We start from the raw sequence: 13,235 nt of genomic DNA on the forward strand, positions 1-13,235 counted from the left end.
ATGGTATATTTCACTGGTGTTTCACTATTTTCTGTACTCGTTTTTCAGTACTGGTGGTTATCTCGCTCAGAGCTTTTTTCCATAAGCCTTTTCCATGCTCCAGGTGTCCTAATGTTTACATTTGTTTTTATGTTTTAATTACCAGTACTTTATTTTAATACAGTGAGGGACATGAAAGGCAACAAGGAAAGCTTCAGCAGGTATATCAGCAGTAAGAGGAGTGCTAAGGAAAATGTGGGCCTGCTGACAGAGGGCACAGAAAACACTGAGATACTCGGTGCTGCCTTTGACCTTATTAGTGGGACCTGCCCTCAGCAATTGCAGGTCCCTGAGTGATAGAGAGTGGGCAGAGAGGAACATTTCCCCTAGGAGGGGGGAAGTCTTTCACCAAATGCCATTCTGAGAGGAGGACAGCTAGTGCTGATAAAGCCAGACTTCCAGTGTTCGAAGACATCTGACAACAAGATTCAGCTCTGATGGAAAAATACTAGGCAGTAATCCCAAATTCACAGGAATCCATGGGTTGTCTTTGTGCTTTAAGGACTTAAAGCGTTTGATTTGATGTCTCACACCTGAGCACCAGCTCAGGGTTGCATGGCAGCTAACTCCAGAGACCCTGCCTGAGTGGTTGCCAGCAGGGAAATAGGGTTGCGGTGCTTTGGGGTTGCCCTCTATCTTTGTCGCTGCAGAAGTCTTGACTGAGGACTGTTGTCACTGCAGTCACTAATGCTACAAAGAAGTAGCACTGGGATTCAGCTATTACTGCTGCAGCTCCTCCCACTACTTTGAGTAGTTCCACCCCTTCCTCAACCCCACCCCAAATAGCCAAGCTGCTCTTAGGGACCCGCAAACAGTTTGACCTCTCAGCTCCTCCTCCAGAAATACATTTGCCTCGCATGGCTTCTGAAGAGGAGCCAGTAGCTTGTAGTTAATGCACTCAAAGCTAACCCAGGTATGTGGCCTGTTACACTCAAAAGTACTCTCACAACAGCCTGAGCTTTGTCTTCAGAGCTTGACAGTACCTGGAAAGAAGAGCTGATAGATGTTAGTGTTCTCTGACTTAGAACTATGTTATAGGTGGCAGAAGCAGCTGTGACTAGTACTTCAGAGCCCACTCAAGGCAGCAGATCTAGACATGACACACAGTAGATGAACAGCTTTCAAAACATACTTTATTCTCATGCATTTACTGAGAGAAGCAGAATCCACAAGCGGCTTGCAGAAGTGAGGAACCATTCCTCACCGCCCTCAGAAGTAGGTCAGAGGATCATCTCTGGTTTTGCCAGTCTGAAAACCCATAAGGCTGGGATCTTGGTTCTCATGAGGAAGGGGTATAAATACTTTTAAGTGGACAAACTCATGATCAGAATTTTGGACCTGGAAACAAGAACAGAAGGAGAGTGAGGATTGTGTATACAACTAAAAGATTCCTGCCTATACTCGGAAGAATATGTTCTGTCAGAAGCTTAATTTTAGACACATCTCCAGTTCCACATCTCTTAACCAAGTCTGGACTGTAAATCGTGACTATTTTTGTATGTGATAGAGACTGTGATAAACCATTATAAAAACCTTCAGACTCAATGGAAAATGAGGACTGCCCAGGTATGGAAGCACCCAAAGGAATAACAGGAGGAACATTTTGATGAATCCTATTTATTTAGCTCCTTGATTCTACTCAGTCCATCAGCTTGAAACATCATGCACTTGGATCAGTAGACAGAAGCCAGCAAGCAAACCCAACTAGCAACTGCTCACGACTTCTGGCTTTACCACAGCTTTCCTGCAAGTTGTTACTCTTCATCAGCACCTTGCCCAAAAAATGAAAGCTCATCTCACAGGAACAGGACAAGGATAAACATCATTCATTTAAGTAAGGCTCAGACTGGCCATATAATATGTAGTCTGACAATTCCCCAGCACCCACAGAATGTAGAATTAACTGTGAAAAGAGATCTTAAGGACAGACTCAGGAAAGTTTAGCACTGTCTGTATTTCCATGGATCAACTAAATATGAGCAAATGCTTGTGTCTCTTCAGAATCACTGTGCCCCAAACTCCAACTGCCAATTCTCTTCGTGTCAAGCTGATAGCCACACGTAAATGGAGTGTTTGCTCTACTTACAGAAAGCCAGCCTGCCTCTTAGTAATGTTTTCCTACCTTTCATTCTGGTTGCAAACTGTGTTCTTTAATTTCTTACTTGCTACTTCTCAAAAAGCTGCTCAAATCCATGGGTAAGGTTTTCCAGAAGAGGATGAATCACACTATCAGGACTCCAAGTGAAGCACTCTTCTTTCACAAATGAAAGTGTTGGCTTTTTTGTTGTTCTGGGTTTGTTTTTAAATAAAGCAAGAACTAGTATGCAGGCTGTACCTCTGCAGCAGATGGCACAGAACCGAAGTGTGAACACATGCCTGCATGCAGCCTTAGTCAGCAGAATCTGGGATGCTTGCATGCATTATGTGGAAGAATACTTCATCAGATCCTTGGGCTGACCTGGAATTAATCTGAATAATCACTACCAGGCAACAGAAGGGCAATAGGAACGCCACTGCTTTGCTGAGCTCTGGCTGGTAGAGATAATTTGAGCTGATGAGGCAAATCATAATCTCTGAGTGAGCTGGTCCTGCAAAAAGTTATCATTCACATCTGAAGAAGCCATGCATGCTTTTTAAATTTTTATATTCCTGTTCTACGGTGGTGACAGAGGAACTTTATAAACAGCTGGAGATACTCCTAACTCCACTGGGCACGTAAGAGGGTTTTCTACATTTGCACAGTGGCAAGAAATCGAAGCAAGTCCACCTACATTGTTTAACTACAAAGCAGTCCCTCTTGTCATATCTACAAACCTTAATGAAGTAGATGGTTCCAGCAACCACTTGAGTCCGGTATACAATGGCTTCAAAGATGCCATAGGTCCTGTTCTCCTTGCTTTCTAATTGTTGTTTCACCTGTAAACAGAAATGGGAAAAAATGTTCGGGAGGTTCATATTTAAGCTTTTCCTTCCTGACAACCATTCAAATTTTCAGCTTTCTAAGCACACACCCGCAATTAAATAAACTCAGAACTACCAAAATAACTCAATTTACATCCAGATCTTCAGCTCTCTTTCCTACTTTAAGCATTGCCTCCAGCATTCTTTCAAATCTCATTATAATTAGTCTTCCTAATAATTTTTTTTTCTTATAAGCTGTCCAGCTAAACTGTCTCCTGCCAAAAGTCAGTGCTAGATCTGCATAAACATCATCAGGCATTTGCTCCACAGCAGCTGCAGGTAGTGTAGCTTTAGAAGAATCACAGATTCTATTCCAACCAAGGTAGGAAAAGACCTCCAAGATCTTGTAGTCCAACTGCCCACCTGTCACCAGTATTTCCCACTAAACCATGTTCCTCAGTACAACATCTAAATGTTTCTTGAACACCTCCAGGAACGGTGACTACAGCATCTCCCTGGGTAGCCTGTGCCACTGCCTGAACACTCTTTTGGAGTTCTTCCCCATGTCCACCCTGAACCTCCCCTGATGCAACTTGAGGCCATTCCCTCTGGTCCTATTGCAAGTTATACAGCAGAAGAGGCCGACCCCCACCTCACCACAACTTCCTTTCATGCAGTTCTATAGAGCAATAAGGACTCCCCTGAGCCTCCTCTCCTCCAGACTAACCTCAGTTGCTCCCTCATAAGACTTGTAAAGAGGCATTGCTCTGTGTTGACAGCATTTACCCTGGCAGCTCCGGTAGACATGCTTATACACAGTGCTCAGTTTAAGCCCTGTGAATCTTTAAAGTATGCACAGCTCAGACATTTACAAAATTTTCATATACATATTAAAAAGAAAAACCAAATGTAATAGTTTTTCCTGAAACACACATAACCAGAAAACTTATTTCTGCCTTCTAGAAGGCAGAAATAATGGCTCAGCACAGCTGATTCAGATGTTACCACGGCATTCCTTCCTACTAAATAGATCCCAAAAAGTACCTCAGTAAAATCCAGATCAACTATTTTCAGGCAGAAATAATCCAATAACTTCCATTAATCGTATGCGGGTTTCCCCTAATCTTGTACTCTAATTGTTTACTCAAACTGCCCAGAGCCTTTTGCTCCTCTTGCACACTAGTGAGGCTTTGCCACATGGCTTCTGTTCTAGGCAGTGGACAGCTATGCTTCCAGCTCGAGAGCTGCTGACTCCAGCAAGCCAGGAAAATTTCCAGTCCCATTCCAGCCAGGTGGATGGGATTAACTGTGGTACTCCTTATTCCTACCTCAGTAGAAAAAACATCAGCGTTGCCCCTCTCCAGACTTAATGATGTCTCACAAACTCTGACCACTATTTCCCCATTTGTCACTTATAGATAGAGCCTTCTGTAAAACCAGACAGGCAGCTTCTTAATCCTCAAATGGAAAAAAAATTACGTTTCTAAGCCCTTATCTAACAGCTGCTTAAACACCAAACATTCCTCAGTTTTAGGCAACAGCTATAAAACAAGGAGACTGAACAAACAACATCCCCTAGATCTCTAAGGATTAGGTGACAGAGAAGGCAAAGGTGCAAGTACACAACTACAGAATCCCTAAGGCTGACAGACCCTGAACATATCACAGTTTGCAGACACTTTTCATAACTTCACTCAAATCATGCCAATTGTTCCTGCTCTTAGCAGAGTATAAAATCATACAGAATGACATCATTAAAAGTTAACATTTATCCAGCTGGGAGCACAGGAGGGCTGACCCAACACAACTCATACCTTCACAATTATGTTTTCCCTATTAACCATATGAGGGGCTCTGCAGCAGTGTGTGAGGTTCTGTGAAGAAAAAGAGCCAGCAAAAGGGTGGCTGAGGACCAGGGGATGATCCTGGGGAGGACCAGGGGGACTTCTCTCTCCCAGTCTCAGCACAAGGCAGAAATGTCAACTTGTAGAAAATAAATATTGAAGAATAATTCATTTTCACTTTCCCAAAGATAGTGAGTATAGAAGAGCACCATATTATCTGTATTATCCTCCACAGTTGTTACAGAGTTCTATATAGGAGGAACAGTGATACTGCTCCTGAATAATTCAACTCATATCCACCCAACAACTTTAGATAACCCTTTCCCTTCCTGTTCTGCAGTAAATGATCTCCCCACTGATGAGCCTGTCAGCATTATCCGCTATCCCCATCCTTCCTACTCCAACCTTTCCCTACCTATACGTCCAGCCTACACAGCCTATTTGCAGGATCTCCTGCTGGCTGTGCCTCCCCCTGCACACAGCCCAGCTCACCTTATCCTGGCTCCATCACTGCTTGCTCCCAGCCTGCAAGCTCGCAGGAAACACAGAGCAGTGCTGGTGCAAACATCATCCCCTAAGGCACCTCAGGAAAGGGAGCTGGAGCCCTGCACACACAGCAGTGTGTGGCACTGTCAGCCAGCATCTTCTGCTCCTCTACTTCTTATATGAGTTTCCTCAAGGAGGGCATAAGCTACACTCTAGCCAGCTGTCAAAAAGGGGGGAACTCATCCCTCAGAACTGTGAGGGTGAAGACAACTGCTGGAACCACCTGGTAGGAGTCATGAAAGAAGCTTTGTCGTGCCCTGTTGTCCCCCTCTTGCTCCTCGAGATGCACTTCATGGCCTTTTGTGAGTTGCTGCCCCACAGGGCATAACAGGATCTGCAGTTTTTTAGTAAGGTGAGAAATCTTCTCCCTACAAACACATCTACCTCAGTGCTGGCATAGTAGATCGGTCTTCCACTTACGTGCAAAAAGCACCTAAAGGTAGGCAGCACTATGCCTACCTACAGACAAAGACAGAAACATCGTTTGGCTTTGTCTTATTGGCACAGCGCCTATCCAAAATGCTGAGGAAATATGCACTGGCAACTACAGGAATCCCCACATTCAGCTTCTTCAGTTTAAACACTCAGTATCACCACGTGCTCTTTCCTATCTTCCAACAAGATTCACAGTTCAGCCCCTTACACAGAATTCATCTATAGGTGTGGTGCAACTCACCTGGTCAGCAAGATGCTGGACCTCTGGAGTAGCAGGTTTAGTGTCAGATAGGCCCCCAGTCATCATGGTGGCAGGAAACTTCTTTAAGATCTGCAGAGGTTCTGAAGAGAGATGTCCAGAACAGTCTGAGAAGTATCACCAAGCACCTCCTATAAATACATATACATGTGTCATAGAATCACGTGACATTTAACATATGGAGCCTACCATTAGTGAACCAGAGGGGAAGAGGAATAGGGAAAATAGAGGCAAAAGCCATGTCAAGCAGCATTTATAGTCATACTAAATGATCTTAGAGAACACTTTAAGATCTTATGTGCATAAAATTTCCAATCAATAAAAAAGAGTAAATGACAATCTCCAGCCCCCACACCTTAAGACAGATGGTTTGGGCTGAAACCAGAATCTCTGGCTTCACCCACATACAGGTGACTACCCCATACACTCAGGAAATTAATCAAAGTCACACCTAGTATTTCCCAACACCATCCAAGATCAGAAGAAACCATTCAGTAACTTCCTTAGCACAAGTCCCATTGAAATTGTATCATGATGGGATCAAGTTCACTCAGAAAGTCTGCTGACTACACCGAGTGGTGCAGTTGGCACAACTGAAGGAAGGGATGTTGTCTGAGACTGGTAAGGAGTGTCTCAAATCAGCATGAGGCAATCAACATCACTTTGTGGACAGTTTCACATTTGAAAGTATTTCTTTGGAGTTGTTTGCCTTCGAATGGGAGGGCCCAAGAGGTTTTATTGACTGAAGACCTAGCCGGGGAGCAAATGAAACCAGTTGAAACAGGAGATTTGGAGATGATGCCATCCACTGTATCCTGTGAAGGCAAGATAGAAGCTGGCTTTTCCCTGCTTCCTCTTAACTGCTGACTTAAATTTGAAAGGCCTGGAAGACAGGAACAAGGTAGTTCCTGCTGAGATCCTGAAGCCTGAAGCCATCACTGCAAAAGAGCAGGCTCAGCCTCTTCACACTATGAGTTAGTACTGTCGTCATTACATTTGTGACCAACACAAACCTGGGACAAGCCACCACTACTGGAGGTCAGCACTTGATGCCAAGACGTCAAGATCAAGGGGTGGTGAACCACTTTGCTTTGCTGTGTCTGCATCTCTGTCTGTCTCTTTCCTCTTTTTTTTTCCTTATCTTTTCTCTTTATCTTCTTTTATTCTTTCACTTCATGTAGTAGTCATTGGCTAGTACTTTCTTTCCTGTAATGCTTATTAATCATAATTGGCAAATTAGCCAATTCTACCTCTGAGTAGAGTGTCAGTTGTTGTTAAGAAAGCTCTCAATAAATTGATGTGTGTTATTCCTCCCAGTCTTGGATGACTCCATCACGGACTCCTGCTGACTAGAGGCGGTCACCCCTGCAGGCATTCAAGGCCAGGTTGGATGGTGGGCAGTTCAGGGCAACCTGAGCTGGTGGGTGGCAATCCTGCCAAAAGCAGATGGGTTGGAACTGGATGAGCTTTAAGGTACCTTCCAACCCAAGCTATTCTGCAATTCTATGATTCTATTATCTCAGTAGCCTTCTGAGTGGGAAAGAGAAGCAGATTTTGTTTTATGTGCAGTGAATTTACTTCCTTCTGCTTGATCAGAAAGGTGTTTGACCAAAACCAGAAGGTGGGGGGGGGGGGCGGGGGGGAAACAATCCTAGGTTCAGGTAAGTACCACAAATTATTTAATTCCATACTTTTCCTACAAAACCTATGATTGCATTCAGATAATCATGGCAATAATTCAGTATGTAGTACCATTTACACTTTTCCTGAAAAATTGCCTTCCTCGCAGACAACAAGTGATGCAACACACTGCAAACATGTACTTCATATCTTGAAGTAGAGCTTCAAGGCCTCTTCTTGGTACAGATAACTTGAGATTGAGAAACTGGGGCTGACAGGACACTAAATTCAGGGGCATATAGAATGAGATAGGAGCATGTTACAGATAAAGATGTTGTAGAATTTCTCAAACCTGAGCAGCGGCGTTATGTGACTCAATGAAAGCCACGTGAGGAAAAACAGTTCTCCCAACACATCTTTCTGAACATAGTGAAATATATTCCCGGTTCTTAGGAATAGATGCTCAAGACAGAACGTGCCATTTCCCCTGAATTCACCACTCCAGATGACATCCTCACAGCACATTTCATGGAGTACGTGACAACTCAAGCCAATGAGTTCAACCTCATTCTTTTGCATAAGACGCAGCTTATTCGCTGATATGCTTTCATTTCACTCTCACAGCAAGGCAGATGAGTTAATTAACTGGCAGAGCCAGTTCACCTTACTGAGGTCAGAAGTCACAGAATACATTCAATAACTCTGCAATGCCAGTGCTAAATAAGGCCATTTTACAAATTTCTTCACTCACTAGGATGGAGATCTCAATAACTCCCTTGGAAAGAGATGGTGACAAGGTCCCCAGAGCAACATACTTCCTCTGGAGAACCCTTGCTTCTGATGCAAGAATTGCATCAAGTACTAAGTTAAGTTACAATCTCAGGTAGACTCCAGGAATGATACTAAATACATTAATGTTATGTAGAAATGACTCAGTGGACTTCATGTTTCTGGGCTTCTTGGTTTTGGCTTCAAGGCATGTGAATTTTTTTTTTCCTTCCAAATGCCGAGTTGTGAAGAATGGAAGGAAATCAACATTAACAGTTAACATAGGATCGTAGAATTAAGGCTGGAAAAGACCTCCAAAATCATCCAGCCCAAAAGTCCACTTATCAACAATATTGGTTTCTAAACCATGTTGCTTAGTACAGTATCTACACATTTCTTGAATAGCTCCAGGGTCAATGACTCCATCACCTCCCTGGGCAGCCCTTTTCAGTGCCTGACCACTCTTTCAGAGAAAACTATTTTCCTCCCCTGGCATAACTTGATGCCATTTCCTCTAGTCCTGTCACCAGTTACCCAGGAGAAGAGACCAACTCCCACGTCACCACAGCCTCCCTCCAGTGAGTTGTAGAGTGCAATAACAGCACCCCTGAACCTCCTCTTCTCCAGACTGAAAAATCCCAGCTCCCTCAGTCACTTTTTGTAAGACTTGTGCTCCAGACCCTTCACAGCTTCATTGCCCATCTCTGGACAAGCTCCAGGTACTCAATGTCTTTATTGTAGTGAGAGGCCCAAAACTGAACAGAATACTTGAGATGTGGCCTCACTGAGGTACTGAGTACAAAGGAACAATCACCTCCCTGGTCCTGCTGGTTATACTATTTCTGATACAAGCCAGGATGCCACTGGCCTCCTTGGCCAGCTGTCAACTAACACTCACAAATCCTTTTCCTCCATGCAGATTTCTTGCCACTCTGCCCCAGGACTGTAGCATTTAGGGTTGTTGTGACCATTGTCCAGAGCCCAGCATTCGTTCTTGTTAAACTTCAGCCCATTGATCTCAGCCCATCAATCCAGCATGTCCAGATCCCTCTGTAAGGCCTTTCTACCCTCAGGCAGATTAACACTTCCTCCAACTTGGCATCATCTGCAAACATACTGAGGGTGCACTCAGTTATCTCATTCAGATCATCATTATGCTAGAGTTCACACATGCAAATCAGCTTGTTTTCCTTCCTAGAAGCAATAGTGACTGTCTCAAAATATAGGGATATGTCTAACACTGGGATGCAGTACTCTCCTACACACGTAGTTCATGAACCCATGGAACCATGAAGTTCTCAAAATGCTGACATCTCACAGACCTGTTGCCAAAGATGGTCAGGGTCAAAAGACTGTCCAATGCAGTCTTCATTTAAACCTCTCATAAAACTATGGATGTAATGGATCAGCATTTGGAACACTGCCTTGACTTGAAAGGAACAGCCATCCTTGCAGAACACTGACAAGTTTGCCTGTGTCTCCATTGTTTAAAACACGTTTGATATTACGTACGATTCCAGAGTATGCTCAGCATTTGCAGAGATTGCAATTTCTTTTCACACAAGTGCACTGCTGTTAACAGCAGCACTACTCTTCTTTTTGGCCTTAAAGCTGAGTAGCATTTAGTGGTGTATACTATTAAACTCATGAAGAAAAATATCTTTGCATCTTGGCTACTACTCTCTGATCCCATGTAAGCAATTTTAAGTAATAAACACAAACTGTAGTCAATAAAAGTACCAGTAGAGAAACAAAACAGAAGCAAAAATGTGTTTTAAGTTATTTTTAAACAAGAAATTAAAGCCTGCTCCATAGAAATTATTGGGATGCCTATGCAAGTAGATTGGTCTTGTCATTTCACAGTGATAAGACATGACTGACCACGACTGAAATGAACATGTTCTGCACCAGATTTCAAGGTCTGTGAAAAGAGAGTAGCTCTTCACCTCCCATCTGAGGATCCAGCTGGCATCATCACAAGAACAATAGCCTTAACATGTTATTCTGAAAATAAAAGGTTTCCCTCCTGATGCTGATCCTGAATTCAAGAGATTTCTGAAATTGTACATCAACTGTAAACATGAACAGAAATCTGTACCAGAAATTTGTCAGCAGCTTATAGTAGCAGTCAAAAGTCTCCTCCCTCAGTCTGCTTTAAGGTTATCAAATTATATCCTAAAAACTTTCTGTAAAGAGATCAGCTATTTCATCAGTCTTGAGTGTCTAAGGGCTACAGAAGAGAACAGCACTAAATGTCAGAAAATTCTTCCTTTTTAGTTCACAACAAGAAGTAAGAAGCATACACTGGAAAGGGCTTTCTAACCTACAATGGCCCATTACAAGGGCAAGCAGGAGATCTAGACCCTGGGCAGGGGCATCAGTTAATGCTTTTGACCACAGAAAGAGATGAAATCCATCTCTTGGTGGAGCATAGCCCTGCCATAAAGGACTTGGGAGTAGTGGTGGATGGCAAGCTGGACGTGAGCCTGCAGTGTGCTCTTACAGCCCAGAAAGCCAACCATATCATAGCATCATAGAAACATAGAATGGTTTGGGTTGGAAGGGACGTTTAAGACATCTAGTTCCACGCCCCTGCTAGAGGCAGGGACACCTCCCTCTAGACCAGGTTACTCAAAGCCCCATCCAGCCTGGCTTTGATTGCCTCCAGGGAGGGGGCATCTACAACCTCACTGGGCAACTTGTTTCAGTTTCTCACCACCCTCACAGTAAATAATTTCTTACTAGTACCTAGTCTAATTCTACCCTCTTCCTGCTTAAAGCCATTTCCCCTTGTTCTGTCCCTACCTGCCCTTACAAAAGTATTCTGGGCTGCAACAAAAATGATCCAAGGGATGGAACACCTCCCCCATGAGACAAGCTGAGGCAGTTGGGGCTCTTCAGCCTGGATAAGCAAAGGCTCTGACACGACCTGATAGTGGCCCTTCAGACTCTAAAGGGGAGACATAAGAATGACTGGGAGAGACTCTAGCAGGGTCTGCTGTGACAGGACAAGGGAACGTGGTTTCAAAATAAAAGAAGGGAGGTTTAGATTGGACATTAAGGTTTTGTATCTTAAGGGCGGTGAGGCAATGGAAGAGGTTGCCCGGAGAGGTGGTGGACGCCCCCTTGTGGGAATAAGGTGACATATTTCTTTCTGACTCCACTCCACAACACACTATACAGAACTGTGTAACATCGTGAATTCTCTCTCACTGGTTAAAAGACAGACTTGCAGCTAACTGGTGACTGGAGACAAAACTGTAACAATCTTGTGAAGGCCTCAGAACAAAAACTGCCCCATAACACTCCTTTGAAAGCTGCAGAACAAATGCATGTTGTGCCCAAGTGCTACGAAGAAGCCAGGAGTTAGTCACCTTGCTTAGGTGGTCTTGGGTCCACCCCCACCCAAAACCCTCCACGACCACCACACAACGGGAGAAGCACCGTTGGTTCCATATGTGCACAGCATATGGTACCAGACACTCTCCACCTGGCAACTGCTCCTGGTCCAATTGGAAGGGACCATCATATGGCATAAAAGGCATTGCCAACACCACAGCTGGTGGTACTTGCCCCACCACATCCTCAGCCTCAGAAGGAGAAGGAAGGTGGACTCTCAGGACGTCATGTTATCTGTGGTGGTGACTTGCTTTTCTTTCCTTTTTTCTTCTTTCATCTCTTTCCTCTCTCACTCACTCATCTTTTAATAAAGGCACACCCTTGCTCGTTCAGCACTTGACTCCATTCTGAGTCTTAATTTGACTATGATCAATGTAACGAACCACAAGCTGCTTTGGCTTGCAACACCTGTTCTTGGATACACTCCAGGTCAGGCAGGGGCTCTGAGCAACCTAACGTAGCTGTAGGTGTTCCTGTTCACTTTAGGGCAGTTGGACTAGATGACCTCTAAGTGTCCCTTCCAACTCAAACAATTCTATGATCCTTTAATACGGCAAAGCCTTTTCCTCCTTCCCCATGCCCCAAAGCATGACATGCAATTCCAGGTACTTACCTTAGTGTTCCAACAAGTTCAACACCAAGGTTCAAAGCAGCCTCTGAGCCACATGATTTGCCATATAATGTAAGAAAGAATCCTCAGCGTTCAGAGTAAACCAAATAGATTAATTCTGCTTTCTTGTATAACTCTGTAAACAGGCTGTAAACACTTGAAGAGGGGTACTAGGGACTCAGAAGCTTTCTTGGGTTTCAGAAGTTTGTCCATACAAAGGCTTATTCAAATCTACTTTCTTGGCTCTATATTTAAACCAATGGTTACAGTAGAACAGTGATTAATCTTCAGGGGTATTGAGAGGCTACACTTTATGCCTCTGTTCAGTGGTAGTCTTATTACTACTCTGTAACAAAAGAGCTGGTAACCAAGCAGACCTTGTTATTTGATAGTCAGTCAAATAGAGTTAGTAGAAATTAGATACACGATTACAGCAATTTCATTTTCCTCACATTTATCCTGTTTTAAATGATGCTACCACTGCTGCCTTGCCACAGGAGCGTTGCATTTAAAGCTTTCTAAACACAGCACTGTGGCCAGCTTCAGCAGTATCAGGCACACATCACTATTTAAATCCTCCACTCAAATACAACTCACCTACAGAATTAGTTTTAAGGGGTGCTGAGTAGGGATGGAATGCAGACACTGGACTGCCTGCTTCCCGAATGCTGCTTGAATACCTATCTTCATCTCCAACCCCAAGTGTTTCTAATCAACATTACAGCCTTTGTTAAAAGCAAAATCCAGACCTTTGTAACAAAGACCACACAGATGCTACCTGGCAGCAAGTCAGCAAGCTAATTTTGAAACAATG

The 13,235-nt window shown here is 43.7% G+C and overlaps 1 protein-coding gene across 1 annotated transcript; it reads right to left on the reverse strand.

The window, feature by feature from the left end:
• Window positions 1-1,150: 1,150 nt before the first annotated feature.
• On the reverse strand, window positions 1,151-6,128 carry LOC136052264 (cystatin-A-like). The gene is made up of 3 exons (XM_065742242.1): window positions 6,007-6,128; window positions 2,854-2,955; window positions 1,151-1,377 (listed from the first exon to the last, which is right to left on the reverse strand). Exons 1-3 carry the CDS (start codon window positions 6,070-6,072, stop codon window positions 1,249-1,251), a joined length of 297 nt encoding a protein of 98 aa, XP_065598314.1. The 5' UTR covers window positions 6,073-6,128; the 3' UTR covers window positions 1,151-1,248.
• Window positions 6,129-13,235: the final 7,107 nt, after the last annotated feature.

The sequence above is a fragment of the Cyrtonyx montezumae genome, unplaced genomic scaffold, assembly GCF_038088225.1.
Source record: "Cyrtonyx montezumae isolate F1298 unplaced genomic scaffold, pur_monq_1.0 scaffold_3, whole genome shotgun sequence".
Taxonomy (NCBI): domain Eukaryota; kingdom Metazoa; phylum Chordata; class Aves; order Galliformes; family Odontophoridae; genus Cyrtonyx; species Cyrtonyx montezumae.

Coding starts and splice junctions, on each gene's coding strand:
- LOC136052264 (XM_065742242.1), bottom strand. CDS start 6,072: ATGATGACTGGGGGCCTATCTGACACTAAACCTGCTACTCCAGAGGTC. Junction 2,956..6,006: donor TCCAGCATCTTGCTGACCAG/GTGAGTTGCACC, acceptor TTCTGTTTACAG/GTGAAACAACAATTAGAAAG. Junction 1,378..2,853: donor GAACCATCTACTTCATTAAG/GTTTGTAGATAT, acceptor TCTTGTTTCCAG/GTCCAAAATTCTGATCATGA.